The following is a 25424-nucleotide window of genomic DNA, read 5'->3' on the forward strand; positions in this document are numbered from 1 at the left end:
GCCGCGGGCTCTGCGCGGGGGTGAGGGTCCTTGGCAGGACGGAAGCGGTGGGAGACACGTGCTGCTCTGTTCCTCCAGGAAAGCCCCACCCGGGAGCTCGGGGACCCCTTCCCCGGGGCCAAGGAGTCGCCCCCCGCGTTCCTGGCTGGCAGCCCGGGATCCCCGAGCGCCCCCGGCCGACCGCGCCTGGTTGACCGCTCCCCAGACGGGTCCGTGGCGGAAGAGGGTGAGCTGGGGGCGGGACGATGTGGCAGGGGGCGGGGCAACACGGGTGGGGGTGTGTCCGATTGTGCTGGAGGCGGGGCGAGGGGGAGGGGCCGTGCTGTGGTGTCATGCGCCGGGCGCGGCCTCCCCCACGAGCTCCGCGGTTGCCAATGACAGTGGGCTCCTTACAGGCAGAGGGTTCGAGTGGGACTCCGGCCTCCCGCCGTCGCTGGCCATGGAGTCCGCCCCGCCTGCCGCGTCCCCCAAGCCGGCCACGCCGGGCCCTTTCTCACGCTTCGCCGTCTCGCCCGCGCCCGCCTCTCGCTTCTCCATCACGCACGTTTCCGACTCGGATGCCGACTCCTTGGGAGGTGAGGCTGCAGCGGGGCTGGCAGGGGGTACTGCGTTGGGACAGTAGCGAGGGTGGCCTAGAGGGGCACCTGCAGGTCGTGAGGCCCTGCGCTTATTTCTGGCCTTCTGGACAAACTCAGGTTTCAGATGGGGAAACAGGAGCGCTTGGCCCCCCACCAGGCCTGCTTGCTCTGGCCACCTTGGTGCATGGCCTCGCCTCCCTGGGGAGATGCAGTGCCCTGCGCACAGCTGGCCCAGCACGCCGGGACCTAGGCTGAATGCTGCCTGGCTCTCCTCTACCTCCTCCAAAGGCCCCAGTCCACTGAGTGCCCTGCTCTCTGATGGCCCCCAAACCTGTGGCAGCCTCTCCCACAAGAACTTTCCCAGTGCCCACGGGTCTGCCGCATCCACTCCGCCCTCCCCAGCACATCTCAGACCTGATGGCCCTTGCCCACAAGAGCTGGTGGTGGTAGTGGCTCAGGTGCTCAGGTGGGGCCCTACTCAGAGGCCTTAGCTTACTCTCCCTCCAAGCTCCACTCCTGTTAGCCTCAGACCAGGTGGGCTCTTTCCTACCCAGTTGCCCCTCTCCCTCATTCTACTAGGTTTTCCTGAGATGCTCCTGGCCATCTTTTCCCCAGGCAGACCCAGCCCCTCCCCTCCCCTCCCCTCCCCTGCTGCCCTTGGCCTGTGACTGCAGCCTCCAGTGAAGGCTTGTCCCTGTCACACTGTGTGCCCTTAATAGATGTCTGAACAGAGAAACGGCATCCGAAGGTGGGTGTGTGACCCTGGCCAGCCCAGCCCTGTGTGGGTCTGTTTCCCCACCTGTAAGGACTCAGGGCGGGTGCTGAGCTTTGCCGGGCCTGGGCCCTGGTGGGCAGAGTAACAGTCCTTCGACAGGCAGGCAGGCAGGCCTGCTGCAGCCCCAGGCGGGGACTGAGGTTGGGGGAGGGGGTCCTGGGGGGAGGGGACGCCGGCTATCCCGCATCTCCCCACATGCTCATGGGGCACCTTCTGTTTGCCAGGCCATGCAGCAGGGGCTGGGGGCAGCTGTCAAGAGGCTTGAGGCCCGCGTGGTCCCCCGTTGGAGCCCCTGCTGGTCCTCCTCCCGGCAGCAGCGAGGATGGTGCCCACGAGTGGGGGGACCTCGATTCTGGCAGCAGTCAGCAGCAGCTTCCAGGGCTTCGCTGGTCCTCGCAGCCCCTGCAGGTGCGGCGCAGGAGAGGCCCCCACTCTGGCCCTGGGTGGTGGAGCAGCTGTGCCCGCCAGCCCCGCGCTTCTCTGCGGGCAGGATCTGTCCTGGACACTCGGTTTGCTGCTAGTTCCTGGGATGCTCTGCAGCCCCAGGCCGCTCCCCCTTGCCCCCCCGCTGTCAGGGGACCTCGCACGCCCTGCCCACCAGGTCCTGCAGTGCACTGCAGGCCACTGTGTCCTCACCCCATCTGCCGGTTCAGGGTTCCTCAGTGCAAGAAAAGGACCCCAGGCTCTGGTGCCCCGGCTCCTAGCCTGCAGCTCTCTCCTCTCCACTGAATCAGCTAGACCCGTAAGCTCCCTCCCCACCGGGTCCAGGGCCGCTCCTGCCTGGGCTCTGTGAGTGGGCCAAGCTGGGGGGCTTCCTGGCCCCAGTCCTGCCGCCGTGGCCCTGGTCTATTGGTGCCCGAGGCTGGCTAGTGTGCGCAGCTCCCCTCTGCAGAGCTCTGTCCAGCCTCGCCCAGCTGCCAAAGGAAAGTGGGTGGTTCACCCCATGGTCAGTGTCGGGGGTTCCTGTGGGAAGGGGTGCTGGGAGGGAGGGTGGGGCAGGGCAGCCCAGGGACTATTTTTGTAACCGCTGTGGAGCGAATGGAAATGAGATGCTTTTAAGTTATTGTTGCCAAAGAGACAAAGTTTATTGTTGCTTGGGGGCGTGTGGGTGGGGATGTCCGGGGTCTGTGCTGTCTTACTAGTTTGAGGCTTAGGATGCTGGTGTGATTGTCTTGTTCCTTTTTTGTTTGTTTTTTAAGAGAAATCAAAGCTAAGGGAAAAAAAAGCCTTCATGCCAAGCGTTTTTCTTTTGGAGTCTGCAGCTACAGCCCTGGGCAGGAGGGGGCATGGGCCGAGCCGGGGTCGGGGTACAGGAGGGAGCCCCCCGGTGGAGGGAAGCGGTGGCCTAGGCCCCAGATGTACCCGAGCTGGAGGTCCTCCCAGAACAAGGGTGGGGTCCGGCCCCTGCAGCCCTCTCTTCGTGTCTGGAAGGTGGCCCTGCCTAAGTAAGGAGGGGGGCCCACCCCACAGGCCTCTCTGGGGAGCTCTCGCCTCCACCTTTCCAGGGCTTTCCCTAGCCCGCAGCAGGGTGAGCCGGGAAGGAGAGTTTTAAGGAGTTGGGGTTTCTAGGCACCCCTACCTGGCCTGTCTCCATCTTCTGCAAAGTGAGACCTCTGCTCACCTGGGCCCCCACCCCCTCTGCTTCGTGTCCTGGGGTGTGGGCTGCAGGTGGCTCAGGGCTCCAGTGCCCCTCCCTGGAGGACCTGGGAGAAGCAGGCACACGCTGCCTGGACCTTCTCCCTAGGTAAGGACTGCCGTCACCAGCGTGGTCAGCAGGGCTGTTATCACAGCCACAAATGTTAAATAGCATGGATCCAATGAAGTTCCAAAATCTTGTATTTCAACTGAAATATAGAAGCAGCTAGGGCAGGGAGTGGGGCCCACCCAGGAATCCTGGAGCAGAACCCCCCCAATGGTACACAGCTTGGGGACAAACAAGGCCATAGCACCACCCACTCACCCTGGGGCCAGGGAGGGGCACTGGGGGCCCTCAGCCAGGTCTGGATGGGTGTTAGGCCTGGGCAGGGAGAAGCTGGATGGAGGCCCCCTAAAACTGCCAGCAGGCGTAGGGAGGCCCAGCAGAGCCCAGAGCGAGGGTCTGCCAGAAAAGTTAAGTGCTCATAGTAAATCCATCTTCCAAAGGGTGGCAGGCTCTTTTCCTGCCCCCATCCCGCCCGCAGGCTAACACAGGTGGGCAGCCTCTTTGCTAACCAGGCAGGGGTGCCCCTCATGGCTACGAGCTGACAGGGTGGCCTTCCTGCACCCCGGGAGCTGGCTCTGGGGATTGGCCCTCCTCACTCTCCTCTGCCATGGCCAGGTGCCACCTCCTGACCCTGGAGGGACAGCCGGGGCCCAGCCCAGGCCAGACTGAGGTGAGGTGGGAGGAGGAGGGCCTTGCAGATTTCCAGGTCAGGGCGGGGAAGGAGGGGCCCCATGGGCAGCGGGTGCAGAGGTGGCCTTCAGCTGAGGAGGGGAGCAGACCTGTCATTGGTCACCGTCGGCTTCAGCTGGACGCTGGCAAAGGGGTTCCTGCGGAGAGAAGAGGAGAGCGTGTCAGAGAGGGATGCTGCGAGTACTGCCCTACGCCCTGTGGGCAACCACCACCTGGACCCAATGGCCAGCTTCTGAGCTAAGAGCCGGTGGGCAGCGGAGGCTGCGAGAGAGCCAGGAAGGGGAGCCATCGGCAAGGCCAGCTAGCCCTCAGTGCACACCCTCCACTCCCTCTACATGCACCCCACCTCGAACTGCGCACCCTCCCAGGGCAGGGTGGGTGGGTGGGCGTGGGGGGCAGCCCGCTGCACCCTCCCCACCTGCCCCAGGGGCTGGTCCTTCCCCCCGAGACTGGGGCAGCCCCCGAGCTATGTGCACCGCCCCACAAGGCCCAGCGTCCCCCCACCGTTTGCCCGAGAACAGCAGCTGAGCCGACTGCAAGGACGCGGCTGTCGACACACAGGTACACGGACACAGTGCAGCAGACCACAGCAGCCCAGCCCATGCAGCCCGGGCCTAGAAGGTGGCGGGAGCCTCAGCCTGCCCCACGCCCACACGACACAGATGACACACAGGCACACGGGCAGTGACGGGGCTGGCAGGGCGGCTGCCGCAGGTCCCTGCAGAGGGCCCACTGCCTCCTTCGAGGGGAGCCACACCCGCCCCAGTGCCAAGGCTGCAGCTGACGGACAGATGGACGTGCCAGACAAGAGGTTTAGATGGACTGGATGAGCACGGGGTGGGGCCGGCACCCGGCCTGCTGCTCAGGGAAGCCCCTTCTCAGCTTCCCTGGTTGGCGCAGAGGACCTGCCCAAGGGGACCGCACAGGACAGCAGGCTAGGGGACATCGGACAGCCCCAAGATGACAGCACAGATGGCACGTGGGACACGGAAGGCTCGGCACAGACGGGGCCGTGTTCCCGGCGCAGCAGTGGGCTCTGGAGCCATTACCTGCAGCCTCCGGCGTGGCCGGGCGTCCAGGGAACTGGGCGGGCGGGCGCTCCATCCAGGGGCCCCAGAAGAGAGCACGTGGAGTGGGCACCCCGAGTTTGCCTGAGGACTTAGAGTTTTCTGGAAAACTGAGGCACTTTGGGGCTGTCTTTAAAAGGATAAACTAGCGAGAGAAGACTAACCCCAGCATGCAGCTTCTGTGTCTCCAAGACGATGCCTGAAGGTCCAGCAGCACGGACCACGTCGGCTCCCGCCCCCGGCTCAGGGCCCCTCCATCCTGGTGTGCAGGCCCTTCCAGCCTGGGGCTCCCTCCCTCAGGGCCTGGCTCCGGCTGTGCAGATGTGCTTCGGCTCCACTGACCGTGGACAGCTGCCTGCAGGCTCTGAAGCCGAGGATCCACTGTGACCAGTGATGTCTAGCCCAGGACGGCATGGAGGGCAGCCCTGCCCCAGCTGCCCTCTTGACTGGGCTCTGGTTCCAGAGGAGGGCTCCAGGCCCTTGGTTGTCCCCAGGCAGGGTCATGGTAGGAGGCCTTGGGGGACTAGAAATGGGGCAGGCTTGTCCATCCAGAGTTGGGAACCAGCCGAGGAAGGGACCCAGGGAACGGAGGACGGTGCCTGTGTTAGCAGGAGCTGGGGGCAGAATGTGGCCGAGTGTCCTGACGTGCCCTCTTTCTCACCAGAAAGGTCTGGGGGCAAACCCACGTTGTCACTTGAGGTCAGATCTTCCTGAAGTGACTGGCCTCTGACCCACACTTATCTCCTCCCCCAAAACAGTGACCAAAGCAGCACATGCCATCCACACTGGGCTCTGAGGAAGCAGGCGGTGGCTGCGAATACTCCAGGATCTGGAGTAACTGCCACCATAGACCCATGGGTGGGACACTCCCACCCTCAGCACCACACAGAGGGCAAGGCCCCCTTGGGTGCCCACCACCATCTGGAACATTCTGTCAAAGATCAGGCTCATGAGCTACCCTAAGGAGGGTGCCTGCCTTGGCCCCAGGCTGGGGGCCGGGGTCAACTCTGGGATGACAGCACAGGACAAGACTTGGTCCTGAGGCCACCGCAGACCCTCCCATCCTGCAGCTGTCACTGCCGGGCGATGGACGCCAGGGCCACGCCTTCCTCCCGAAACAGTCAGGGGGTGATCCGCAGTGAACCACCAGACACAGGACGAGATCTTGTGCCCAAAGAAAGCCAAAGGAGGACGTCCGAGTGTGCGAGGCTCAGACTGTAAGGAGGTCGGGGCTCCTGCCCTGGGGGTCACCGGGCACTTCGGCAGAGGAACATGGGGAGTGGGCTCTGTCCCCGGCTGTTGAGAGACTCCGAGCAGCGATGCGGGGGTGACAGTCACTTTTGCAGAGGATGCATTTGCTCCTGAGGTGGGGGCCGGCCTGGAGTCTCTGGCGTGGCAAAGGCAGGCAGTAGCTGGATCCCTCACCGGGAAGGGCTCTCCCCACGGCCCGGTCCTCTGCAGACTCCCGCAGGTCCAGGCTCAGGCTCACTGGGGGTCTGGGGCGACCACCTAGGGTTCTCTTCTGGATCCACTACTTGAGTGAGAAATGGGGCGGTTCTGAGAGCAGCCAAGGCGCAGCTCAGGTCCTGCGGTGACTCTGAGCGGAGGAGCGACAAGTGGTTACACGTGGACTTCGACATTATCTCAGATGGTTTCCTCTCAACACGTGTCTTCCACGACTTCCGGACGTCGGCCCTTCTGAACGTGTCATTCTTGTCCCCACTGCCGTCCCAGGGCTGCACACTCAGGCACAGCCGAGCGGGGCGCCTCAAACAAGCGGAGGGACTTCCGATGTGCCTGCCCCTGGTACAGGCATCAGGGCAGGCAGCCCCACGTGCTGAGTGCAGCCCCGCCCCCCGTGCCCCCCGGGGCTCTGCCCTGCACCCAGGAGTGGGGCTCTAGGCAGATACTGCACCAGCCTTCCTGAGCCTTCCCCCTTCCAGTACCCCCAGGGGGTGACAGCCAGGCCCCTGCAGCAAGGAGGGACCGGGGGGGGCGGGAGATGCAGGCCCCTCGGAGCATCTCAGACGAGGGACAGGGGCAAGGGAGGAGGCTGGCCCAGGACACCCACTACTGAGCTAGGGTCCAAGTCATTTCCACTCTGTCCCCCAGGTTCAGGAGCACTTATCTCCAGAATTCTCCAGCACTCGTACCGCAGCTCAAGAAAAAGGCCACAGCAGGAGGGCGAGGTCCAGTATCTGCTGGAGGGGCCCGGCCGCCTGCAGAGAGGACGGCACCGTGCGACGCCCCCGGGAGGGGGAGGGACCACCGCCTCCGTAAAGGGCCACCTGCCAGACTTCGTGTTCAGGGCTGGGGCATGGCGGAGAGGCGGCAGTGCCACCTGACCCAGAGCCAGGGGCCCCCACTCCCGCCAGCCGTTGGCGCTTGCTTCCCAGGGAGGGCAGGGAAGGGCCCCTCAGCAGGTGGGGGCTGAGACTGGCCTGGAGAGTCTAACGCAGCCCCTTGGAGCCACGCTGGGGTGGAGGCAAGACGGGCCAGACAGAGCTGCCGCATCCACCCGTCCCCTGCAGGGCAGCTGTGGGCACCTGCTCAGACCTGCCTGTGGCTCTCACCTGGGCACAAGCCATGGCGCTGTCCCCATCCACTCCCTTGTCTCCCCGGCCCCCAAGGAGCTCTGATACTCACCAACCTGGGAGACGGCCAGGCCCGAGGGGACCGGTCCGGGGGGCACTAGGCCAAAGGAGCCCAAAGCCGGCTTCGCAGCTGATCACCAGGCTCCACCCTGATTGTGGCCGAAGCACCCCGCGGAGGCAGGAGGGAACCCAGACGGGGCCGGGCCAGGTCTGCACGCTTCCAGAAGGAGGAAAGCCCAAGGAGAGACCCAAGGCAAGCGCAGGCTGGGGGCCAGAGCAGAGGCGGGCTCAGCAGCCCCGCAGGCCCCACCCCGGCCGAGATCAGGGGCCTCTGGAGCTGCTGGGAACACAGACCGACCGGCACAAGAAGCCACGACAACTTACTAACTCTAGTAGGGGCGGCTCAAAATCTGGCCACTTCCACATCGGCACTGCAAGGAAACACAAGCCTTGGTTGGTGTGAGCGGAACGGGCGGGAGTGAGGTCTGAGGACTCGCAGGGCCAGACCGGATGGAGGGTGGGGGCAGGAGACACCGGCTGCAGGGCGGAGCTGGCTCTCCAGCCCTTCGGGGGGAGGAGGTAGCAAGGAGCAGGGCTGCTCAGGCAGGGCGTCCCCAGACCAGCCCTTGTGGCTCTCACCCAGGGCAGGGCGTCCCCAGGCAGCCCCCAGGGAGAGCCGCACTGGCTGGCACTGGCTGTACCTCGGTTATTCTGTGGACGATACATGCGTCGGGGCTGAAAAGAGGCACCACACCCAACTCGGTGCAATAAATAAAACTTTTATTCAAACAACTGCAGCACAGGGCACAATTAAGATTAAAAAAAAAAGAGGAAAAGAAACAAGTATTTTCAGCGCTTTACGTCTTCACACAGCCGCGGTTTTGTGTCTACGTCCTTCCACTGCGCGTGGAATCCCTGGGTTTGAGGTCTCTCAGCAGAGCTAGAACGCCGACGCAGAAGGTTCTTTTTACACAGGTCCGTGCTCTGGCTTGTTTTTCCCTTAGTTATAAAACGGGCTCTGCCTGGAGCTGCTCTCCTCACAAACGCTACCAGCCACGTCCGAGCCCACGGGAGGGGCGGGAGGCTTTTGCGAAGTCACACCAGAAAGAGGAGCATCTGAAGTTTCGCGGGGCCGCGCCCTCGCTCCCTTCCCAGGGTCAGGGTGTGGAGACGCAAGGCCAGGGGCTGCTCCGAAGCCGCCGAGACACAGGGGACACGAGCGCGCCGATGGAGGGGGCAGGGACCACCTGCGCCACTGGGCCAGCCTCGTGCCCCTGCCCCGTGCAGCTGAGACTCCATCACAGGCTGGTTAAAGAAACATTTCCAGAACTCGTAGGCTTGGGGCTGGTCTCTGGAGGTCCTTGGAATGTCCGAGTGTGGCCAGACCCCTCCACGCCAGTTCACCGTGTGGTCACTGTGCCCCAAGGCTGGCGCCGCGCTCTGTCTGTACACTGTCAGACGGCGTCGGGGCAGCAGGCCCTCCGGAGCCCGGCCTGGGCGGCGGGCAGGGCCGGGCCGGGGCTGCGGCCTCCCTCACAGGAGCGGCCAGCTTCCTCAGGAGGCTTCCCGGGCTCAGCCGAACCCCTCTCTGGGCGCGGCCCTGGAAGGGTGCCCCCCGCACTCCGCCCATCCCGACAGGTGCCAGCGTGTGCTGGGGGATCAGATGCAGAGATAACAGTACGTACACCGGAGTCCATGCAGATCTGTTTTTTTTCAGGAAAAGTTCTTTTCCCGTTTTTCTTTTTTTTTTTTTAATGATTTTTTTTTTTTCAAACTTTAGACCCGGCTCTTGCTGAGCCTTTGAAAAGGGACAGCGCGTCATGAACACGGCAGGCGGGGAGCAGCGGCGAGGACGCCTCACCCGCGCCACCCGGCGGCAGGTCCCACCTGGCGGGACACACGGGAGGGGCGTGTAAACACGGGGTGCAGAGGTGGGGCAGCACCATGGACCCTGGGGGATCACAGAGTCTGGGGGCACCAACCAAAAGGCAGGGAGCGGGGCTGGTGGGAGAGAAACACCACCCAGGAGAAACCAACGGCGCCAAGGTGTAAACCGGTGAGGCCAGGCAGACGGGGCGCAGGGGCGGGAGCGCTTCTGGGCAGCAGCTGCCGGCGTCAGCGTCCTCACACTGTGGACACCAGCGTGCCGCTGCCGCTGCGGAACAAAGCACAGGACGGCTGCTGGGCACACGCCGCCCCGCCGCGGCCCTCGGCTGCTCAGGGTCGGCTGGCCACCGGCCCTGGGGGCAGGGGCAGGAGACCCCCGGAGCCAGGACAAGGGCTGGGCCCAGGTCGGGGCCCCAGGAGGCAGTGGCACCGAGCTGCCGGTGTGGGCTGGTTTTCGGGGGATGAGCTGGGGGGGAGGCGAACCCCCTCCTGGCTGATAGTGGATAAGGCGGGTCGACGCCGGGAAGGACGAGCAGGGCCACAGGGTGAAGGGGCTCCTGCTGTGCTGCAGGCAGCCCAGGGGGCTGCACTGGGAAAGAGTGGGAGCCCCGTGGTGGGGGCAGGGGGCCCCTGCTCTGGCTCAGACACAGGGCCAGGTGGGCTCCAACCCACCCCCATGGGAGCACAGAGGCAGCTCTGGGAGAGGCCGTTTCCCACTCGGCGATCTCTGGACTGCGGCCACAGGACAGGGCACCCTGCCCCTGCCCTGAAGATCCCATTCCACAGATGGTAGGGGGCACAGCAGGGTGAGGGACAGGGAACAGGCACCCCAGGCCTACTCACTCTGCCTTGGAGACACTGCGGTCTCCAGACAGGCCCCTGCAGAGCAGACCAGAGGGGGGAGCGCTCCATGGCGGTCCCCAGTGGAGCAGCTCCCCACCGCCCACAGACTCCACGGACGCATCTGAAACCCCCTTACCTGCTCACAGCCCGCGCCCCGTAGTCATCCAGGCCCTGTGGGGAGTGGTGAAGCAGAAGCAGGTCAGCTTGGGGTCCAGGGGGTGAGGCAGGGCCCGCAGGACAGGGGCTGGGTGGGCCAGGTGCCCCTCCTGACCACAGGGAGTGTAGTGTTGTCTGCAGCCAAGGGCATGAGAACGACGACAGTGACCTCCCAAGTTCACAGGGGGCCTCCTTGCCTGGCCTGTGTTCAGCTGTGGGCAGTGTGAGCTCACACTCATGGGCACGCTCAGGACAGGCCACCTGACAACCCCTCTCCACACACGACCCCCACGGACTGCACACCCTGCCAGTCACATGGCAGGAGCACCTGGGCAGGTGAGGGCTGCCTGGGGAACCCAGTGACACTGGGGGTATGGGCAAGTAACGGGGGGCTGGGCAGGGAAACCAAGCTGACAGGCTGGTGTGGGAGGGCAGCTGCGATGGATGATCACCTGCAGGCCCCCCATGCCAGCCTGTGCCGGCCCCTGTGCCTTCAGCGCAGCTGCAGCTTCCTGGCCCCTGGGGAAGGAGGGTGCGGGGCCATCAGCGGTGTTGGGAGCACCCTCCGTGGCCCTCCATGCAACAAAACCAAATCCAGAGACCATGAAGCGAGTAGCACACGGTGGTCAGACCCCTCCAGGCCTGGCCAGCTGTGCGCAAGGCCCCAGAGGCGCCCACGTGTTGCTGCTCAGCAGCCTGTCCCTGTGACCCCAAGGCACCATACCTCCCCTGAGGCTGGCCAGCCTCTCCCGGCCGCTAGGGCCGACCACCAGGGCCGACCACCAGCTCCAGCCTCACCTTCTCTGGAAGGCTCCGAGGGCCCAGACCCACCACCCCAGTCTTGCCCACTTAATTGTCTCAAACCATGTTCTCTCAAACTGCAAACTCCTGAAGACAGCCCTGGCCAACCCGGCACCTCACACAGCTTGTGCCAGGAAGCCCCTCTGTGAGGGGGGCTGGCGGGGTGGCCGCTCAGGACAACCACCAGGCAGGGAGGGTCCCCTACCATGCACGCAGAGCCTTCTCTGCCTCGTCCACCTCCAGCACCACATCACGCCGTCAGCGTGGGAGCCCTCAGCTGTCAGGTCACCTCCCTGGTGGTCAACCGAGGCTGCCCCAAGTTCTAGAGAAATGTGTTTTCTCCTCCTCCCTACTGCCTGGGGGGCTCTCGACCCCAACCTGAGGCCCGGCCCTGGAGACTGGCCCCTGCCTCCCACGCAGCCACAGCCGATGAGCGTCCTGGAGGTCTCAGCCCCTCCAGCCCCGAGCTTCCTGTTCAGAGCCGTGCGGGACTGTCCACGCTCACAGCCCAGCCCCACGGTGGCCTCAGGACTGCCACACATGCTGGGGGACCCACACCCAAGGACCCAGGCCTCGATTTTTTGACCCTGGCTCCCTGGTACCAGTGGCCTGGCCGTGGGTGTCAGACCCTGCCTCCCGAGGGGCCCAGAACCATGCTAACTAGGAGGTTCCAGTTCCTCATCAGGCCCTGAGTGGCAGGCGCCTGTGTCTGCACTCGGACCCATGACTGCAGGAGCTCCATGGCTCTCAGGGAAGGGTCCCCTGGACATCACGCCCTCCCAAGACAGCGTCCAGATGCCCCAGCTGAGGGGAAGGGCAGGCAGAGGAACCTGGGCCTTTTCTTGAGCCCAGAGACTGCAGATGACAACCGGCTGTGACCCCTAAAGTGGACCAGCAGGGGTGCAGATGCCAGGCCCAAACCCCAAGCACCCAGCCTTCCAGGGGAGGCGCCAACGTGGGGCTGTGGCCGAGTCCAGCCACCCACAGCCTGCTCGGGCCCCCGCGCTCACCTGGGCGAAGGCGGGCACAGCCACGCTGTACGGCCTCTGCTTGAAGGCGCCGGCCGTCTGGGCGGGGAAGGCCCGGGAGGACGTGCCATAGTCGGGGGGCGGGATGGCCAGGTCCTCCTTGTCCAGGAGGTTCCCAGTGCTGCTGCTCTTCCCCTGCTGCAGGCTGCGGGGACGGGTTGCCGGGGGTCAGCCCAGCCCCAGCCCAGCCGCCCCCAGCCTCGCTGGGCCCCTCAGAGAGAGCAGGACAGGAGGCTGCTCTCAGTGACCTGGGGTGCAGCCCTGCTGACTGGACCCCCTCCTCTAAATGGCAGCCACTCAGCCCCTCGGTGGTCCTGGTAGTCACTCTTGCCCTGAGGGCCAGAAGGACCTGGGGGCTCACGGGGAGTGGCTGGGGCCCCCCACCATGCACACTGCCCACAGGGGAGGGCTGCGAGGGTATGCCCCAGGCCTAGCGTAGGGCAAGGACAGTCTCCCCACAATGAGCCACTGAACAGGAGCCATCCCACAGTCATGATGACCACTCCTAACAGCACATCCACACCCCTGCATCTAAAGCCTCAGACGTGCAGTGCTAAGGGCACCTGCCGCCAGCACTCTCACCTCATGTGCAACCTGTCGCCACCGTCGCTGTCCAGAACCCGGGTGTAGGAGAAGGGGAACCAGCCCCGCCTGGAAGAGGAGACGCTGGTCAGAGTGCACCAGCCCCTTTGTCCTAGTGTGCCACCTGACCCCAAGTCCCACCGGTCCCCTGGCCTGGCCACACCCATCTGTGGAGGAGACGTGTAAATGCCCCAGAGAGACCAAGAGACCCCAGCTCCCACCGGGGGTGTTCATCCAGCTCTGAGCTCAGTGCCCTGGACAGGAGCAAGGCTAGGTGTGGGGAAGATGCCAGGACCCCAAGCAGGGTACCTGCTTCTTTTAACACATAAGTCTGGTCTCCGGCCAGGTGGCCCAGCTGGGCGGGGCCTCAGCCCCAGGTGGGCACACAGAGCCACACCACCACCACAAGACACCGTTCAGAGAGAAGCAGGTGTGGTGTCTGGGAAAGGGGGTGTCCCCCAGTGCCCCTGCCCCTCAGAACCCCCCTTAGGGTGGCGGCTGCCAGGAGGTCAGAGCGAAGCCCCGTCCGGCCTCTCCCTCCCAGGCTACGTAGGGAGGCACGCACCTGGGCAGACCCTGCCCCCAGCAGGGGTCTCTCACCCCGTCAACAGGCGTGGGCAGACAACGGTTGGGGGGGAGGGGCAGCTCCTGATGGGGCAGCCCCCGGGCGGAGCGAGAGCCAGACAGTGGCACAGCCTCTAGACCACGAGTATGACGTGAAGCCATGAAAGTGCGGCCCCCTTTGACCCATGTCCCTTCTAGAACCCAACTCCAAAGCTGGTCACACGTGCACAGGGCACGTGGGGAAGGCTGGCCTCTGCCGACTGGAGGCCGCACGCGGCAGCAGGGGAGGCGGGAGACGAGGGCACACGCGGGACGCACGGCAAGTCAGGGGATGGCGGGGGCCCGCGGCTGCGTCTGCTCGGGCTGGATGAGCAGCCTGCGGGAGGTGTGGGGCCTGGATGCCCAGGGGCCAGCAGGGCTGCTTCCCCCACCCCGGGGACTCACATCTTGGTCTTCTCGCTCTCGCCGTAGTGCCAGCCATCTCGGGCCTCAGGCACCAGCAGGGTGATGAGGTCGCCCTCCTTGAAGCTCAGCAGTGTGCTGTTGTCACCGGCCGCGTGGGAGAAGATGGCCTTCACCCGCATGCGGCCATTGCGCTCCAGGCCGGCTGCCATGGAGCTGGAGCGGGGCAGGGTCTTGTTCTCCGCTGCCGGGACGACAGGGCAGGTGTGAGGGTTCTCGCCCCAAGCGGGGAGACGACGCGGTTGGCCTGCATCAGCTCAGGTGCGCGGTGGTGGGGCGGCAGGAGGCCCCTGGTGGGCCCGGAGGTGGATGGTCCAGCCTGGTGGACACTCACCAGACCTCCGGGGCCCTTTGGACCCAGACTGCTGGGACGTGTGTGGACCCAGCCTCAGACCTAACACCTACCAGCGGGAGTACTTCCCAGGGCCCAAGCCCCACCTTTCTCATCTGCAGATTCGGAGCCCCTTACGGCCAAGGCCCCTGCGCGGCTGCAGGAGGGAGCGAGAGCCGGGCTGCAGGCAGGCGGAGAGTGGTCCCCTGTCCCTTGGTCCGGAAAGCCCTCCCCAGCATCACCCCTGCTCCTGTCATGGGCTGCGCTGCAGGGTCCCGGCCCTGCCCTGCCATGCTCACTTAACGAGGAGGCCGGCCCAAACCCAGGGTCCAGGGCAGGGACTTCACAGAGGTGGCGTACCCCCAAGCCCCCAAGCCCCCCACCCCAGCCCTCGGCCTGCCCTCAGGGTGGCGCCCCTCCTGCGGGAGGGGGGCAGGGCGGGGCCGGGAGCTCTTACTGGCGGCATAGCTGCTCTTGGGCGCCACACTCTTGCGCACGGGCAGCGTGTTGGAGTAGGAGTCGCTCAGCTTGCCCTGCGACTGCGGGGGGGGCGTGCTCTTGGGCGGGGCCGCCTTGCGGTCAGCCCAGGGGTTGTAGTCCTCGCTGTCCGGGCCCGAGACGCCGTTCATGACAGGCGCGTTGTCCTGGGCTGACAGCCGCTGTTGAGAAGAGGCAGCAGAGGCACGGTGTGGCAGGAGGGCCTGGCCTGGCGAGGCCATGTGGAGAGCCCCAACCCGCCACGCTGGAAAGCTTTCCAGAGCAAGGACTTACCCCCACAAATGGGGCCAGCTCGGGGGGCACTGGCAGGGGCTTGGCCCCCGGAATGGGGTCCGAGATGACCAGGTTGGACTTGGAGGCCGACAGGGCGCTGGGCAGGATGGAGCCGTTGCTGCTGGCCACCTGCTGCATCAGCTGCACGGCGCGGTCCGGGATCTTGTTGGGGTCCGCGCAGGCCTGCTGCCACAGGGGCAGCTTCTGCGCCAGCAGCTCCTTGCCCTGAAGTGGAGGTAAACAAGGTGGGTGGGAGCGAGGGCCGGCCGTGGCTCCTGCAGACGGGCAGGGCTGGGAGGGCCTCCGCACAGGGCCTGCAGCCGACCTCAGGATACGCCCCCGCCTCGGCAGCACAGAAGGCTTCTAAAGAGACACGCCTACCCGGGAGGGGGCGCTGCCCGGGCAGCTCTTCACCAAGCGGGGCACCCCGCAGCCAGCTCAGCCACCTGTGGGGCCCTGAGCCCCAACCCTGGAAAGGGGATGCAGTGCAGTGAGCCGTGCAGTCAAGGGATCCCCAGGAATGAGATCAAACCAAGGCCTGCCCTGGGCGGGGGCCTCCCCAGGAGCCCAAGGATGTTGAAATGCACAGGTGATCCCGTGGTCAGCCATGGGGCAGGCAGCCTTTGTGGACAAACTGCGAGATGCTGGGAAGAACACCATCCTTGCAGGTCTGAGAGTCAGGCCCCCACTCGGGCCTGAGAGCCCACCAGGGCCTGCCCAGGACACAGGCGGCCAGATAAGCACAAGGGCTGACAGAAGACAAGGAAACCACGGCCTGGAGAGGGACCCGGGGTAGGGTACAGCCAGAAGTGAGACACCAGCCTGAGACCCCCTGCAGCCCTTTCTAGAGTCCTGTGTCCATTGCATGGGGAGAGCCAGGCCTGCTGGCCCAACTGGGCTACCATACCTGCAGCAGGTGATACAACCCATGTCCCACTGCAGACCCCAGACCCGCTGGACGGAGCTACCCCCCGCCTGGAACAATCACGGTCTCCAAGACCTTGGAAAAGGCTGTCCAGCCCTCACTGCTTCTCCCCCTTTTCTTCCCACTTCTTCTGACCTGTGTCTGGGGCAGGGAGGGGCACCCACATGGGAAGACTGGACGATGCTGGACAAATAGCCCTTCTGAGCAGGCCATGGCCCTTTCCACCACCTGCTGGTTTAGACCAGGGGCCAGCAAACTACGGCCTGAGGGCTGGCTGCCCACCCGTAAATAAGGTTTGAGGACCACGGCCACACCTACGTGGTTTACACATCTGTGGCAGCTTCCGTGTGCGGTGGCCAAAACAGAAAACATTTACCATCTGGTCTCTGGTGGAGGTAAACGGCTGAGGAGAAAGCGGGTCAGCAGGGACCCAGCCCCAACAGGGGCAACCTAGGGTGAGGGTGCAGCCCAGGGCTCTACCAGGTGCCGACGGCCCCGGCGCTGCAGGGCCTGGAGCTGCACACCAGGCAAATGCCGGTGGCCAGCTGCTGGGGATGGGGGTCCTGCCCTCAAGCACTGGTGCCCTAGCCTGGGGCTCCTGCCTCTTTCTAACCCCTCAGGGGGCTGGGGTCCAGCTCCCTGGGAAGTTGCCTATCAAGTCTCGCTCATGCGCTGTCAGCTCCCCAAGAAAGCGGGCGGTGGCGTCCTGGGGCAGGACGGCTTTTCTGTCCTCCAGCCGCACGGACGAGCTCACGCGCTCCCTGACCAGCCGCAGGCCCAGCCGCCACCAGAGGGCGCACACGCCTGCTGCAGCCCTGCCTGGGGCTGCGTGGCAGTGCGGCCACTGCTGCTGGAACACTGCGGCTGGCAGCAGGTGCCCGCCCGCCCGGCGGTGCAGGTAGCGACGGGGCCCCTCCCACGTCCTGCTGCTAGCACAGGCCCTGGACGCAAAGCCACTTAGCAGGATGGCCCCACCCCAGCCTGCAGGGACACAGGTCCTGTCGCTGTCCTTGCCTAGCACCTGTGGTGAGGGCCCTCGGGCCAGCACCAGCAGCAGGGGCCTCTCCACGGAGGGAGGGCCTGTCTCCTTGGTGGCCAGGCCAGGGCAACCAGAAGCTGAGCCAGATCAAGCACACATGTGAGGCGCACGAACCCTGCTGACCCGCAGAACCCCTTATGGAAAAAGGACCAAACCAGGGCCTCCCTGGTCGGCTCAGCTGCCTGGCCACATCTATTCTCTCAGAACGTTCTGGAATGTCCCAGCGCACAGAGCTGATCCCACACCAGATCTACCTGTGGACTATGGGGAACAGAAAGTACACTGAAGCTGCCTATCCCTGCAGGGGAGCCAGTGTCCTCTGGGGCTCGCTGGCTCTGGGGGGGAGGGGTGCCCGGGGGAAGCCCTCGTAGTGGGCTGTCAGTGTAACTGCTCTCACAAAGACCCCAAAGCAATTTCTAACTAATCTTAAAACATCTGTACCCTTGACCTGGTAACTCTTCCTCCCCCAACTCTCCCTGGGGTCGGGATGAAACACACGGGGCACTGGGCACGGTGCTTTCATCACAGCTCAAGGCTGGGCACCCCGAGTTCCCTGGGGGAAGCAGCCTGTGTCTGCAGAGGCGTGCCTGGCCCCACACAGAGTGAGCACCTCACCTTGGAGTGGTAGGCGGCAGAGTTCTTGGCCACGGCGCACTGCTTCTCCACCAGGAAGCAGAACCTCCTCCTCTCCTCGGTGAGGGCAGTCTTGTAGCCGTCCGACACATAGCTCTCCAGCTCGCCCTGTTTGTTGCCGATCGCATCGATGTACTGAGGGGGAGGGAGGGCAGGCAGGTGAGCCCTCGGCAGGACAGCATCCACCCACCTCCAGTTCTGGGCAGCCCCACACAAGTGGAGCGGGCCACCTCCCAGCCGGCCCCCTGGCAGGGGGCTTGGCCACGTGACTCACTCTGGCCACAAGTGTGCCCTGCTGTGTCACTGCCCCCTGGCTCCCTGGCCCCTCTGAGCCCTGGCGGCTGCACATGTAGAGACCACACTGGCGGATAGCTCAGTGAGGCCTGGGGGCGGCATAGCACCTCCAGTGGCTCCTAATGCCAACCACTGAAAGCCACCCCAACGGCTGGTGCATCAGGAATGCTCAGCCTGCGTGGTGTGTCGAGATGACTAATTCACACCCAGATCCCACGGGGGTGGGCAGAGGATGCGGACGCAGAAGGCTGCCTGACGCTCGGGCACAGTGGAACGTTCTGCAGGCTGGAAAGTTTTGGTAATAAAGTCCTGGGCAGCTGTCACAGGAGGCAGGAGCACCGACATGCACCATCAGGGCCCAAAGAGCCCCCTCAGCGTCCGTGTGTGCAGGCCCGTCGAGCCCCGGTGGCTCCAGTGGGCACAGGGCCCTCCTGGCTCCCTCCTGTCTCCCCTCTCCTCTGCACCCACCGTCCATGAGGTGTGCAGACACCCCAGCCCTGGGGTCTCTGTCGGGGAGCAACTTTTCCAGAATCGAGCCCCGTCCTCAGGCAGGGGCAGGCCCGGGCCGCGAGGGTGCGGCCTCCCTGCAGCTCTGACTCCGTGTGGGTGGGCGGCAGCGCTCAGCTGGAGGGATGAGGACTAGCCTGCTTGCCGGCTGTGGGCTCGGCCCCCAGGCTGTCACCAGCGCACTGGCTCTGCCAGCCTGAGTACAACACCCTGGCACGGCCTGCCCTGCGCTGTGCGCTGTCACCAGAAATGGGACCCTGCTCCCTCTGCTCTGCAGACCACCTCGCCTCCCACACTGAACCCCACCTCCGCGCCCTGGAAGACCAGCTTAAATGGCCTCAATGTGGCCAGCCCACTACCCACCCCTGAGGGAGCGGCAGGGACACGGCTATGACCATGGGGCCCGAGTGCCTGAGAAACGTCTGAGGGGAGAGACCTCCAAGGCAGGGGGCGTCCAGCGGGCTCTGGGCCAGGCCTGCTCCCCACCCCCCTCCCTGCACCCACCACGGCAGCCTGGAGGCTCCAGAAGCTCTTCTGGTTACTAAACATGCCAGTGCCTCCTGCCCCCGCTGCCGCACAACCTCCTGCACCACGGCTCCTCTGGGAAGTGGGGGTGCGCCTGCAGATCGGGGGTGCTGCTGGGGGCCTGTGGAGGGCATGGTGGGCGAGGCCACGCTGTGGGGGAGCCCTCAGATGCCACCCAGCAGCCTGCCCAGGAGCTGGCTCAGAACCCTGGGGTGCCTGTGAGGACAGGAGGCCTGGGGGTGGAAACACTCCTGGACAGAAGGGCCTGGAAGGGGCAGGGCTTGCTCAGAGAAGGGACACTGATGAACACTCCTTCCCCTGTCGCCGAAACAAGCAACGCCCAGTGCTGGGGTGAAGCCCCCAAGGGCCCCAAGCTCGCTTTGCTCCGTGGCTGTTCTCTCCCCTCCAGGGGACGTTCGGACATGGACATGGCCTTGCAGGCTCCAACCAGCCCCGGACAGGGATACCTGCCTTAGCCCATCCCCACACACGGGCTCGGCTAGGGTCCCAGGAGCCCCCTAAGGGAAGGCTCATGAGAAGTCTCTGCGAGGTTCTGGAAGGAGTTCAGGGTTTAACCCCCAGAGGAAGCCACACCCAGGCCCTTCGTGGTGTCCCCACCTCCCACTCCCCCTTGAGGCTGCTCCAAGGCCAGCCAGGCCTGGGAGATGGGGACTCAGGGTGAGCCAGGCATGTGCAGACCCCACGCCCGGGCGGGACGGGCTGAGGCGCTTAGAAGGCCTAGTTACCACCTGAACAGGGACTTCGAGGAGGCAGGGGCGCCTCTGTGAGCGGTCGTCCCAGGACAGCGGCGCAAACCAGGACGTGGGCCCCCGGGGTCTGGCCGCCCCAAGCCGGCTGCTGAGCACAGCTCCTCCCCGAGCCGCCCGGTGTCCCCGTCGTCCTGCAGATGGTTTCTGGGTTTTCAGGCTGCGGCACCGTCTTTCACATCAACGCCCGTGCTCCCTGGAGGGGAGGGAAGCCAGCGCTGGACATGCAGGCGCGCGGCGCTGGCCTCATTAGCTGCCTGGCGGCCTCCCGTGACGGGACAAGGAGCGGTGGCTTACTTTTAAGATCTCCACTTATTCAAACAAGGCCCGACAGTGGCCCAGGTCTCAGGCGGGGTAACTGGAGGGTGGGCAGGAGAGCCATCCTGGTGGCCCCCAAGAGATGGCTGGCCCGAGAGGGGCCATGGGCACTGGGGGCCCCCACACCCAGCACCCCAGCCGGGACACACGCATGCCCTGCTGCTGAGGAACAGCGGTCCTCCTGACTCCTCTTCCAGGACACCAGCTCCTCACGGAGAGAAGCCACCACTTCACGGGGCAGATACTGGAAACTGAGGCCAAGAGAGGAGCGTCGGCCTTGAAGGCGAGGGACAGAAGGACGCCCTACCACGCAGGCTCCAGGCCCCCTGGCCGCTGTGGACAGGGACACCCCCCAAGATGCAGGAGTGTGCACGCTTTCTGGAAAGCGCAGAGGACAGAACACGCGTGACCCCACAGCCCAGTGACTTAAGCCGCAGGAGAAGCCACAGCCGTCCCTGCCCATCCCCCGCCCGGCTCCGGCTTACCGGGTGCCATGGCGACGGCACTGTAGAAACACCCAGCTGAAAGCATTTAAGACCCACAGAACGCGCCCACTTAGTCACCCTGGGCTGAACAGCCCTGTAATCCGAGAAGACAAAAGTGGTCAGAACACGTGTCTCCTCTCCCTCCGGAGCAAGTGACTCAGAGGGGGGGAGGAGCGCTGGCTTCGGTTTCCCCATGGTGGCTTTCCCACGTTCCTCAAAGCCCCACCAGCGCTGGGAACCAGCGCTGCAAGGATGAGGGACTTGACTAGCTGGGACGCACAGGAAGGAGCAGCAGGAATCTGATGCCCCCAGACGGCACTCGGTCACCGGGCACCTGCTGGCCAGGCCTATGCCCCCTCCCTGGTCTGAGGGACCCGACAACCCAGGCCCAGAACAGGGAGGCCGGCCCAGGGCCGGCAGGGGGAGCGTGGTGGGAGCTGTGGCAGTGGATTGCTGGAGACCCCTTCAATCTCATTTAAAGAAGGGCTCAGAGCAAGACTCAGGCCCGGGCTAACAGAGATAACCGCGCCCTCCTGCCCACATCCTCGGCAAAAAGGGCAGAGTCTCTCTGGCAGGCGTCAGGGGCCTGCTCCCCGGGGCCTGGGCTCCACGCCCACCTTGCTGGGTGAACCCCGCCAAGTCTCTGGACCCTCTGGGTCTCCATTTCTCCATCTGGAAAGCTAGGGCCCAGATGGTCCAGATCAGCTCTGCCCAGTAGGGCAGCCCCTGCCGAACGCGACCCGGGAGGTGAGCAGGTCACATCCAACTTCAAAGACTTAGGAGGGAAAGCAGGATGCAGAACATCTCAACGGTCTACGTGCTAACGTGGCGTTCTACACACACCCGGCTGACAAAACGCGCTATTAAAGCAGCTGCACCTGCCGTTCTGGGCACTTTTCACACAGCCACCTCTCAGGAGAGCTGTGTCCAGTGCTGCCCTCGAAGGCCTTCCCAGCTCTGATGGGAGCAGCTCCAGACTTCCCTTGGTGCTGTCCAGGCAGGCAGCCCGCCATGCGGCTCCATCAGGGGACCTGGGGGTGGTCATGGAGGGGAGCAGAGTTCCCCAGAGGACCCTGAGTGTCCTAACGCTGTGTCCTCTGTACACAGCAGTCCTGAGAGGGTGCAGCGGCCTCTGGCTTCTCACTCATTTTTTTTCCAGGTGGACAGACCCTTAACTGATTTAACTCTGAAGAAAGATGTCCCCGCTGCTGGGTTGCGGTGCCTCGTCCACAGACTGCCTTTCACACTGAAGAGCTTTTTAAAACAAGAACAGCAGACACAAGAGAGGCTTGAACCACTGCCGTCAAACTGCACCCGTCCACGGGCCAGCCCCTGCCGTGATCTTTCTTGAAAATCTAAATTATGGTTATTTTGTTTCTGCTTTGTTAATTACACACCCCTTTAAATAGCAGCGTCTCTCTCCTTTCTCGGAAGGCAATCTGGATGCCTCCTGGAATGAGGGAACCCAGGGAGGGGAGCAGACGGACGGGACCACCATGCCCCAGCTACAGCCCATGTCCCTCATCAGGTATAGTCGAGGCTCCGCTCTCTGCTTCTCAGGGAGGGAATGGGGAAGTGGATCAGAGTGGCTCTGGGCCCCTGGCAACCTCAACCCTGGGTGGATGGGTGGGCTACGGGTCGGGCCCTCTGCTCTCCCAACAGCAGGAGCCTGCCTGGAACGGCTGCAGAGAACCAGAGCTGGGTCAGCAGGGACATTCTAGGCCCTGGCTCTCTGGCTCCATCCACCAGGTCTGGACCACACTGGGGGTGACCCCTGCCCCACGCCCGCCCCAGGCCCAGCCACCTACCTCCTGCCCTCTCTTCCTGGGCCCTCACCTGCTTGCGTGCTTGCCGGCTCCTCCCTCGGCGCTCATTGCCGGCACTCGGGGTGGGAAGGACACCCCGTCTGGCCACACACCCCAGTGAATCCCGAAGGCACAAACAACTGCTTGGATTTTAACAGTCTAGGTGCCCCTTGGAGCACAAGGGCTCCTGCTTGTGTTCAGTCTGTTCTAATCGGAGTTGGGCTGGGGGTGGGGCCAACGGAAAGCAAAACGGGAGAATTCCTCACCGAGTCCCTCAGGATGCACCGGGGGGACATGCACCCTGCCCAGCCCTGCCCGCACCGCTCCCCGCAGTGCCCTGAGACAGCCCTTGGCACCAGCCACACCCCCACCCAGACCCTTCAGGCTCTGATGGTCAGAAGTCCTAGAAACCACTGACCAGCAGGGAGCCAGGTGCCCAAGAGAGACCCCAAAGCTTTGAGAACCCAGAAATCAGGCTACAGCACGACCACTCACACTTGCGTGCCAGGGGAGGGGACCCTGGGCCAAAGAGACAAGTTCCTGGGTGAGGCCTGTCACCACACCCTGTCCCCGGAGCCCCCTCCACACAGGTGGGCGTTTCTTGTTGGCACCTGGCCTAGTGAATCTGGCAAGGCCTGGAGGTTCGGGCAGTGACTTCGGCCGTGAGGTCAGCACCTGGTGAGTTCCCTACTTTCAGACAGAACCCCTGTCCTAGTTTGTGCCCCAAGTGCCTAAGTGCCTGTTCCCCGACCTATAATTAAAATCAGTTCTTTAAAAAAAAAAACTGTTCTTTTTGTAGAAGTCCCAAAACACAGTCTCAATTATCAGCAGTTCCCAAAAATGGCTGACACTGACCCAGTCCCACTCACGGGGACCCTGTCACGGACGGACAGATGGACACGCTCGCTCTTCCTCCCCCTGGGGCATGTCCGATCAGCTCCCCCACCCCTTTCACCACTCCATGGACAGTGACCACCAGACATGGCCTGTCTTCAGTGCTTCACGGGCGCTGGCCCAGGGGGATAAGACTGGCCATGCCTGGCAACAGAGAGGCCTTGGGGGAGGCGTGTAGCTGCTCCAAGGGTCCACCCCCTGCCTGGTGGGCACCCAGGCAGCCTCTCCACCCTCCCTGGTGAGTGTCCTGCACACACTAAGCCCGAGATTGGGAGAGGCAACATGTGGGCCAGGGGCTCCAGAAGGCACACACGATCCCTGGGAGCGACTCCAGAAAGACCACCCATCTCGGGAGCACGGAGCAAGCCCACGCCCAAACCCACACACAGGAGCCCCGGGCAGCGTCTCCACACCTGGAAACCAGAGTCACACGGGCTCCGGCAGGCCGGGCAGCCTACCTCCTCTGTCAAGAGGTGCAGGTAGCTTGAGTCAGGCCAGGGGCTTCTGCGGCTCGAGGACGCCCGGGCGGGGCTCCCTGTGCCAGACGTGGGGCCCAGGGCCACCTCCACCTGCATGTACTGCCCACTGGGCCACACATGGCTCAGGCCCCTGGTGAAGACCCCCCGAGTCCGAGAGGCCCTGGGGAAACAAGGAGGCTCTGAGGGAGCAGGGGAGGCCACTGGAGCCGGGGGCTCACCACTCAGGTCACACTGCCTCTGGGGGTCAGTCCCCACCTCCCGAGGGGCCCCAACAGGTCAGGATCCCGCCCCGACAGATGACAGTGTGTGGGCATGTCTGCCTCGAAGCAAGCAGGCCTAACAGCCAGGACGTCCTGCGGGCCCAGGCGAGGCCAGGCTCTCCAGGTCGGGGCCACAAACTATAGCCTGGATGGAGCTGCCCTGATGGCCGGTCCACTACCAGAGTGGCCCGCGTGAGAGCTGGGGATAAGCCACTCAGACACAGAGAGACGGGAAAAGCAGACTCCTGCTCTTCCTCAGGAAAAGAGTGTCTTGAACAGGCCACTTCCTGGGACTAGCAGGACCTCAGCCAAGGCTTCCGGCTCCCAGGCCAGGGCGGGGCCTCCCGTGAAGGGGCGGGGCCTCCCGTGAAGGGGCGGGGCCAGCTCAGCCCAGGCATTTCCTCCCGGGAAACGCGGGAGGGGCGGGGCTGCCACACCCCTCCCAGCCCTGAGAGAGGTGGCTACACCTCAAAGCAGAGCCAGTCCCGGCTCCCGGCCAAGGTCTGCAACGGCTGCAAGAACCAGAAGGAGCAGCCCCAGGTGCCAAGGTGCCCTCAGCTGCTCCGGGGGGGGGGGGGGCTGGGCATCTCAACAAGGCCACCAGGCAGGACAGGAACGTCCACCAGACAGGAGGCCAGCGCGCCTTCTGCCAGCTCAGAGCGCACCAGGCGCCCACCCCTCCAGCGCAGACGTGGGGAGAGGGGCTGGCTCCACGGCAGCCCCAGCCTGGCCTCTCGGGTTCCACGCCCCCAGAGAGCAAAAACCACGCTGGCTGGACCGCCCCTTAGCAAGATGACCGGAACAGCGGCACATACTGGCTGTCTCCGTGCGACCTGCCTGTGTCGTGCGCCAAGAGGGGCAGCGTGGAACACAGCCCCCAGTCCTCCCAGAGAGAAGTGCCATTACTTGAGAAAGAATCACTGCACTGAAACCCTCGGGAAGCCGAGTCAGGTGGAAAAGGCGGGGGAGGAGGAGGAGCAGCAACGATGGAGGTGGGGCAGACGAGGGGAGCTGCTTCATCCAGGCCCCGGGGCCCGTCCTGCTCAGGAGAGGGAGGAAGGCGCAGGTGCCCCTCACGAAGGGGGAAGCAGGCTCAGAGAGGTGAAGGAGCTCACCGTGACCACCCGGCCTGTGCACAGGGGCACAGCTGGGATCCATACCAAAATCTGGCTGCCAGGGCCTTGTGGCTGTGCCCGGATGGGGGGACAGGCCAGCCATGGTCCATCTGCAGGCACCTGGGTGAAGAGCAGCTGCTACAAGTTCTGGGAGGCCTGAGTGAGAAGTGGGGGTGACCGGGCCTCACAGGGCAGCAGAGCTGTGCTGAGAAGAAAAGGCAGAGGGAAGGCTCGGTTGTGCGGTGACCCTCGGACACAGGAAGAAAGGTCATCATTGGACGTCTCCAAGGCCCCAGGAGGCCAGGGAAGACGTGGCCGGCCTCGCCAAGCCAGGGGACGAATGGGAGGCCTCCTGCAGGAGAGAAGACCCTCCAAACTACCTGTGCGGGAAGACTCGGGTTTGCAGGACCCGCCCTCTCAGCCCAGAGTGGAGCAGGGGGCGCAGTGGAGGCCGGGAGGGGGGTCAGGGCTCTCCTGGAGAGAGAGCTTTTGCAGTGGGTGGAGGGGGCTGGCGGGCTGAGGGGGCTGCGCCGCTGGGGACCAGAGG

General features: G+C 64.6%; 2 protein-coding genes across 21 annotated transcripts in view; one reads left to right on the top strand and one right to left on the bottom strand.

Annotated features, from left to right (window-relative positions):
* AATK (apoptosis associated tyrosine kinase) overlaps positions 1-6981 on the top strand; it is a 37427-nt gene extending 30446 nt beyond the window's left edge. For 7 of the 10 annotated variants that reach the window (XM_031469297.2, XM_031469298.2, XM_031469296.2 and 4 more), the window contains 3 exons: positions 79-226; positions 396-575; positions 696-1235. In XM_031469297.2, coding sequence (XP_031325157.1) covers positions 79-226; positions 396-575; positions 696-1069 — 702 coding nt within the window. In that variant the 3' untranslated portion in view covers positions 1070-1235. Of the gene's footprint in view, positions 1-78; positions 227-395; positions 576-695; positions 1327-1577; positions 1866-6924 lie in introns of those variants that run through there. The other 3 variants (XR_010384516.1, XR_010384515.1, XM_064495394.1) reach the window with 3 other exon arrangements.
* Positions 3172-25424, bottom strand: part of BAIAP2 (BAR/IMD domain containing adaptor protein 2) — a 59743-nt gene continuing 37490 nt past the window's right edge. For 3 of the 11 annotated variants that reach the window (XM_064495396.1, XM_064495400.1, XM_031469304.2), the window contains 8 exons: positions 17411-17563; positions 14832-15056; positions 14518-14719; positions 13712-13913; positions 12704-12772; positions 12104-12266; positions 10273-10307; positions 3172-3882 (listed from right to left, as the gene is read on the bottom strand). In XM_064495396.1, coding sequence (XP_064351466.1) covers positions 3813-3882; positions 10273-10307; positions 12104-12266; positions 12704-12772; positions 13712-13913; positions 14518-14719; positions 14832-15056; positions 17411-17563 — 1119 coding nt within the window. In that variant the 3' untranslated portion in view covers positions 3172-3812. Of the gene's footprint in view, positions 3883-4794; positions 7838-8165; positions 9562-10272; positions 10308-12103; positions 12267-12703; positions 12773-13711; positions 13914-14517; positions 14720-14831; positions 15057-17410; positions 17564-25424 lie in introns of those variants that run through there. The other 8 variants (XR_010384519.1, XR_010384522.1, XR_010384520.1 and 5 more) reach the window with 8 other exon arrangements.

This window comes from Camelus dromedarius, chromosome 16, assembly GCF_036321535.1.
Source record: "Camelus dromedarius isolate mCamDro1 chromosome 16, mCamDro1.pat, whole genome shotgun sequence".
Lineage (NCBI taxonomy): Eukaryota > Metazoa > Chordata > Mammalia > Artiodactyla > Camelidae > Camelus > Camelus dromedarius.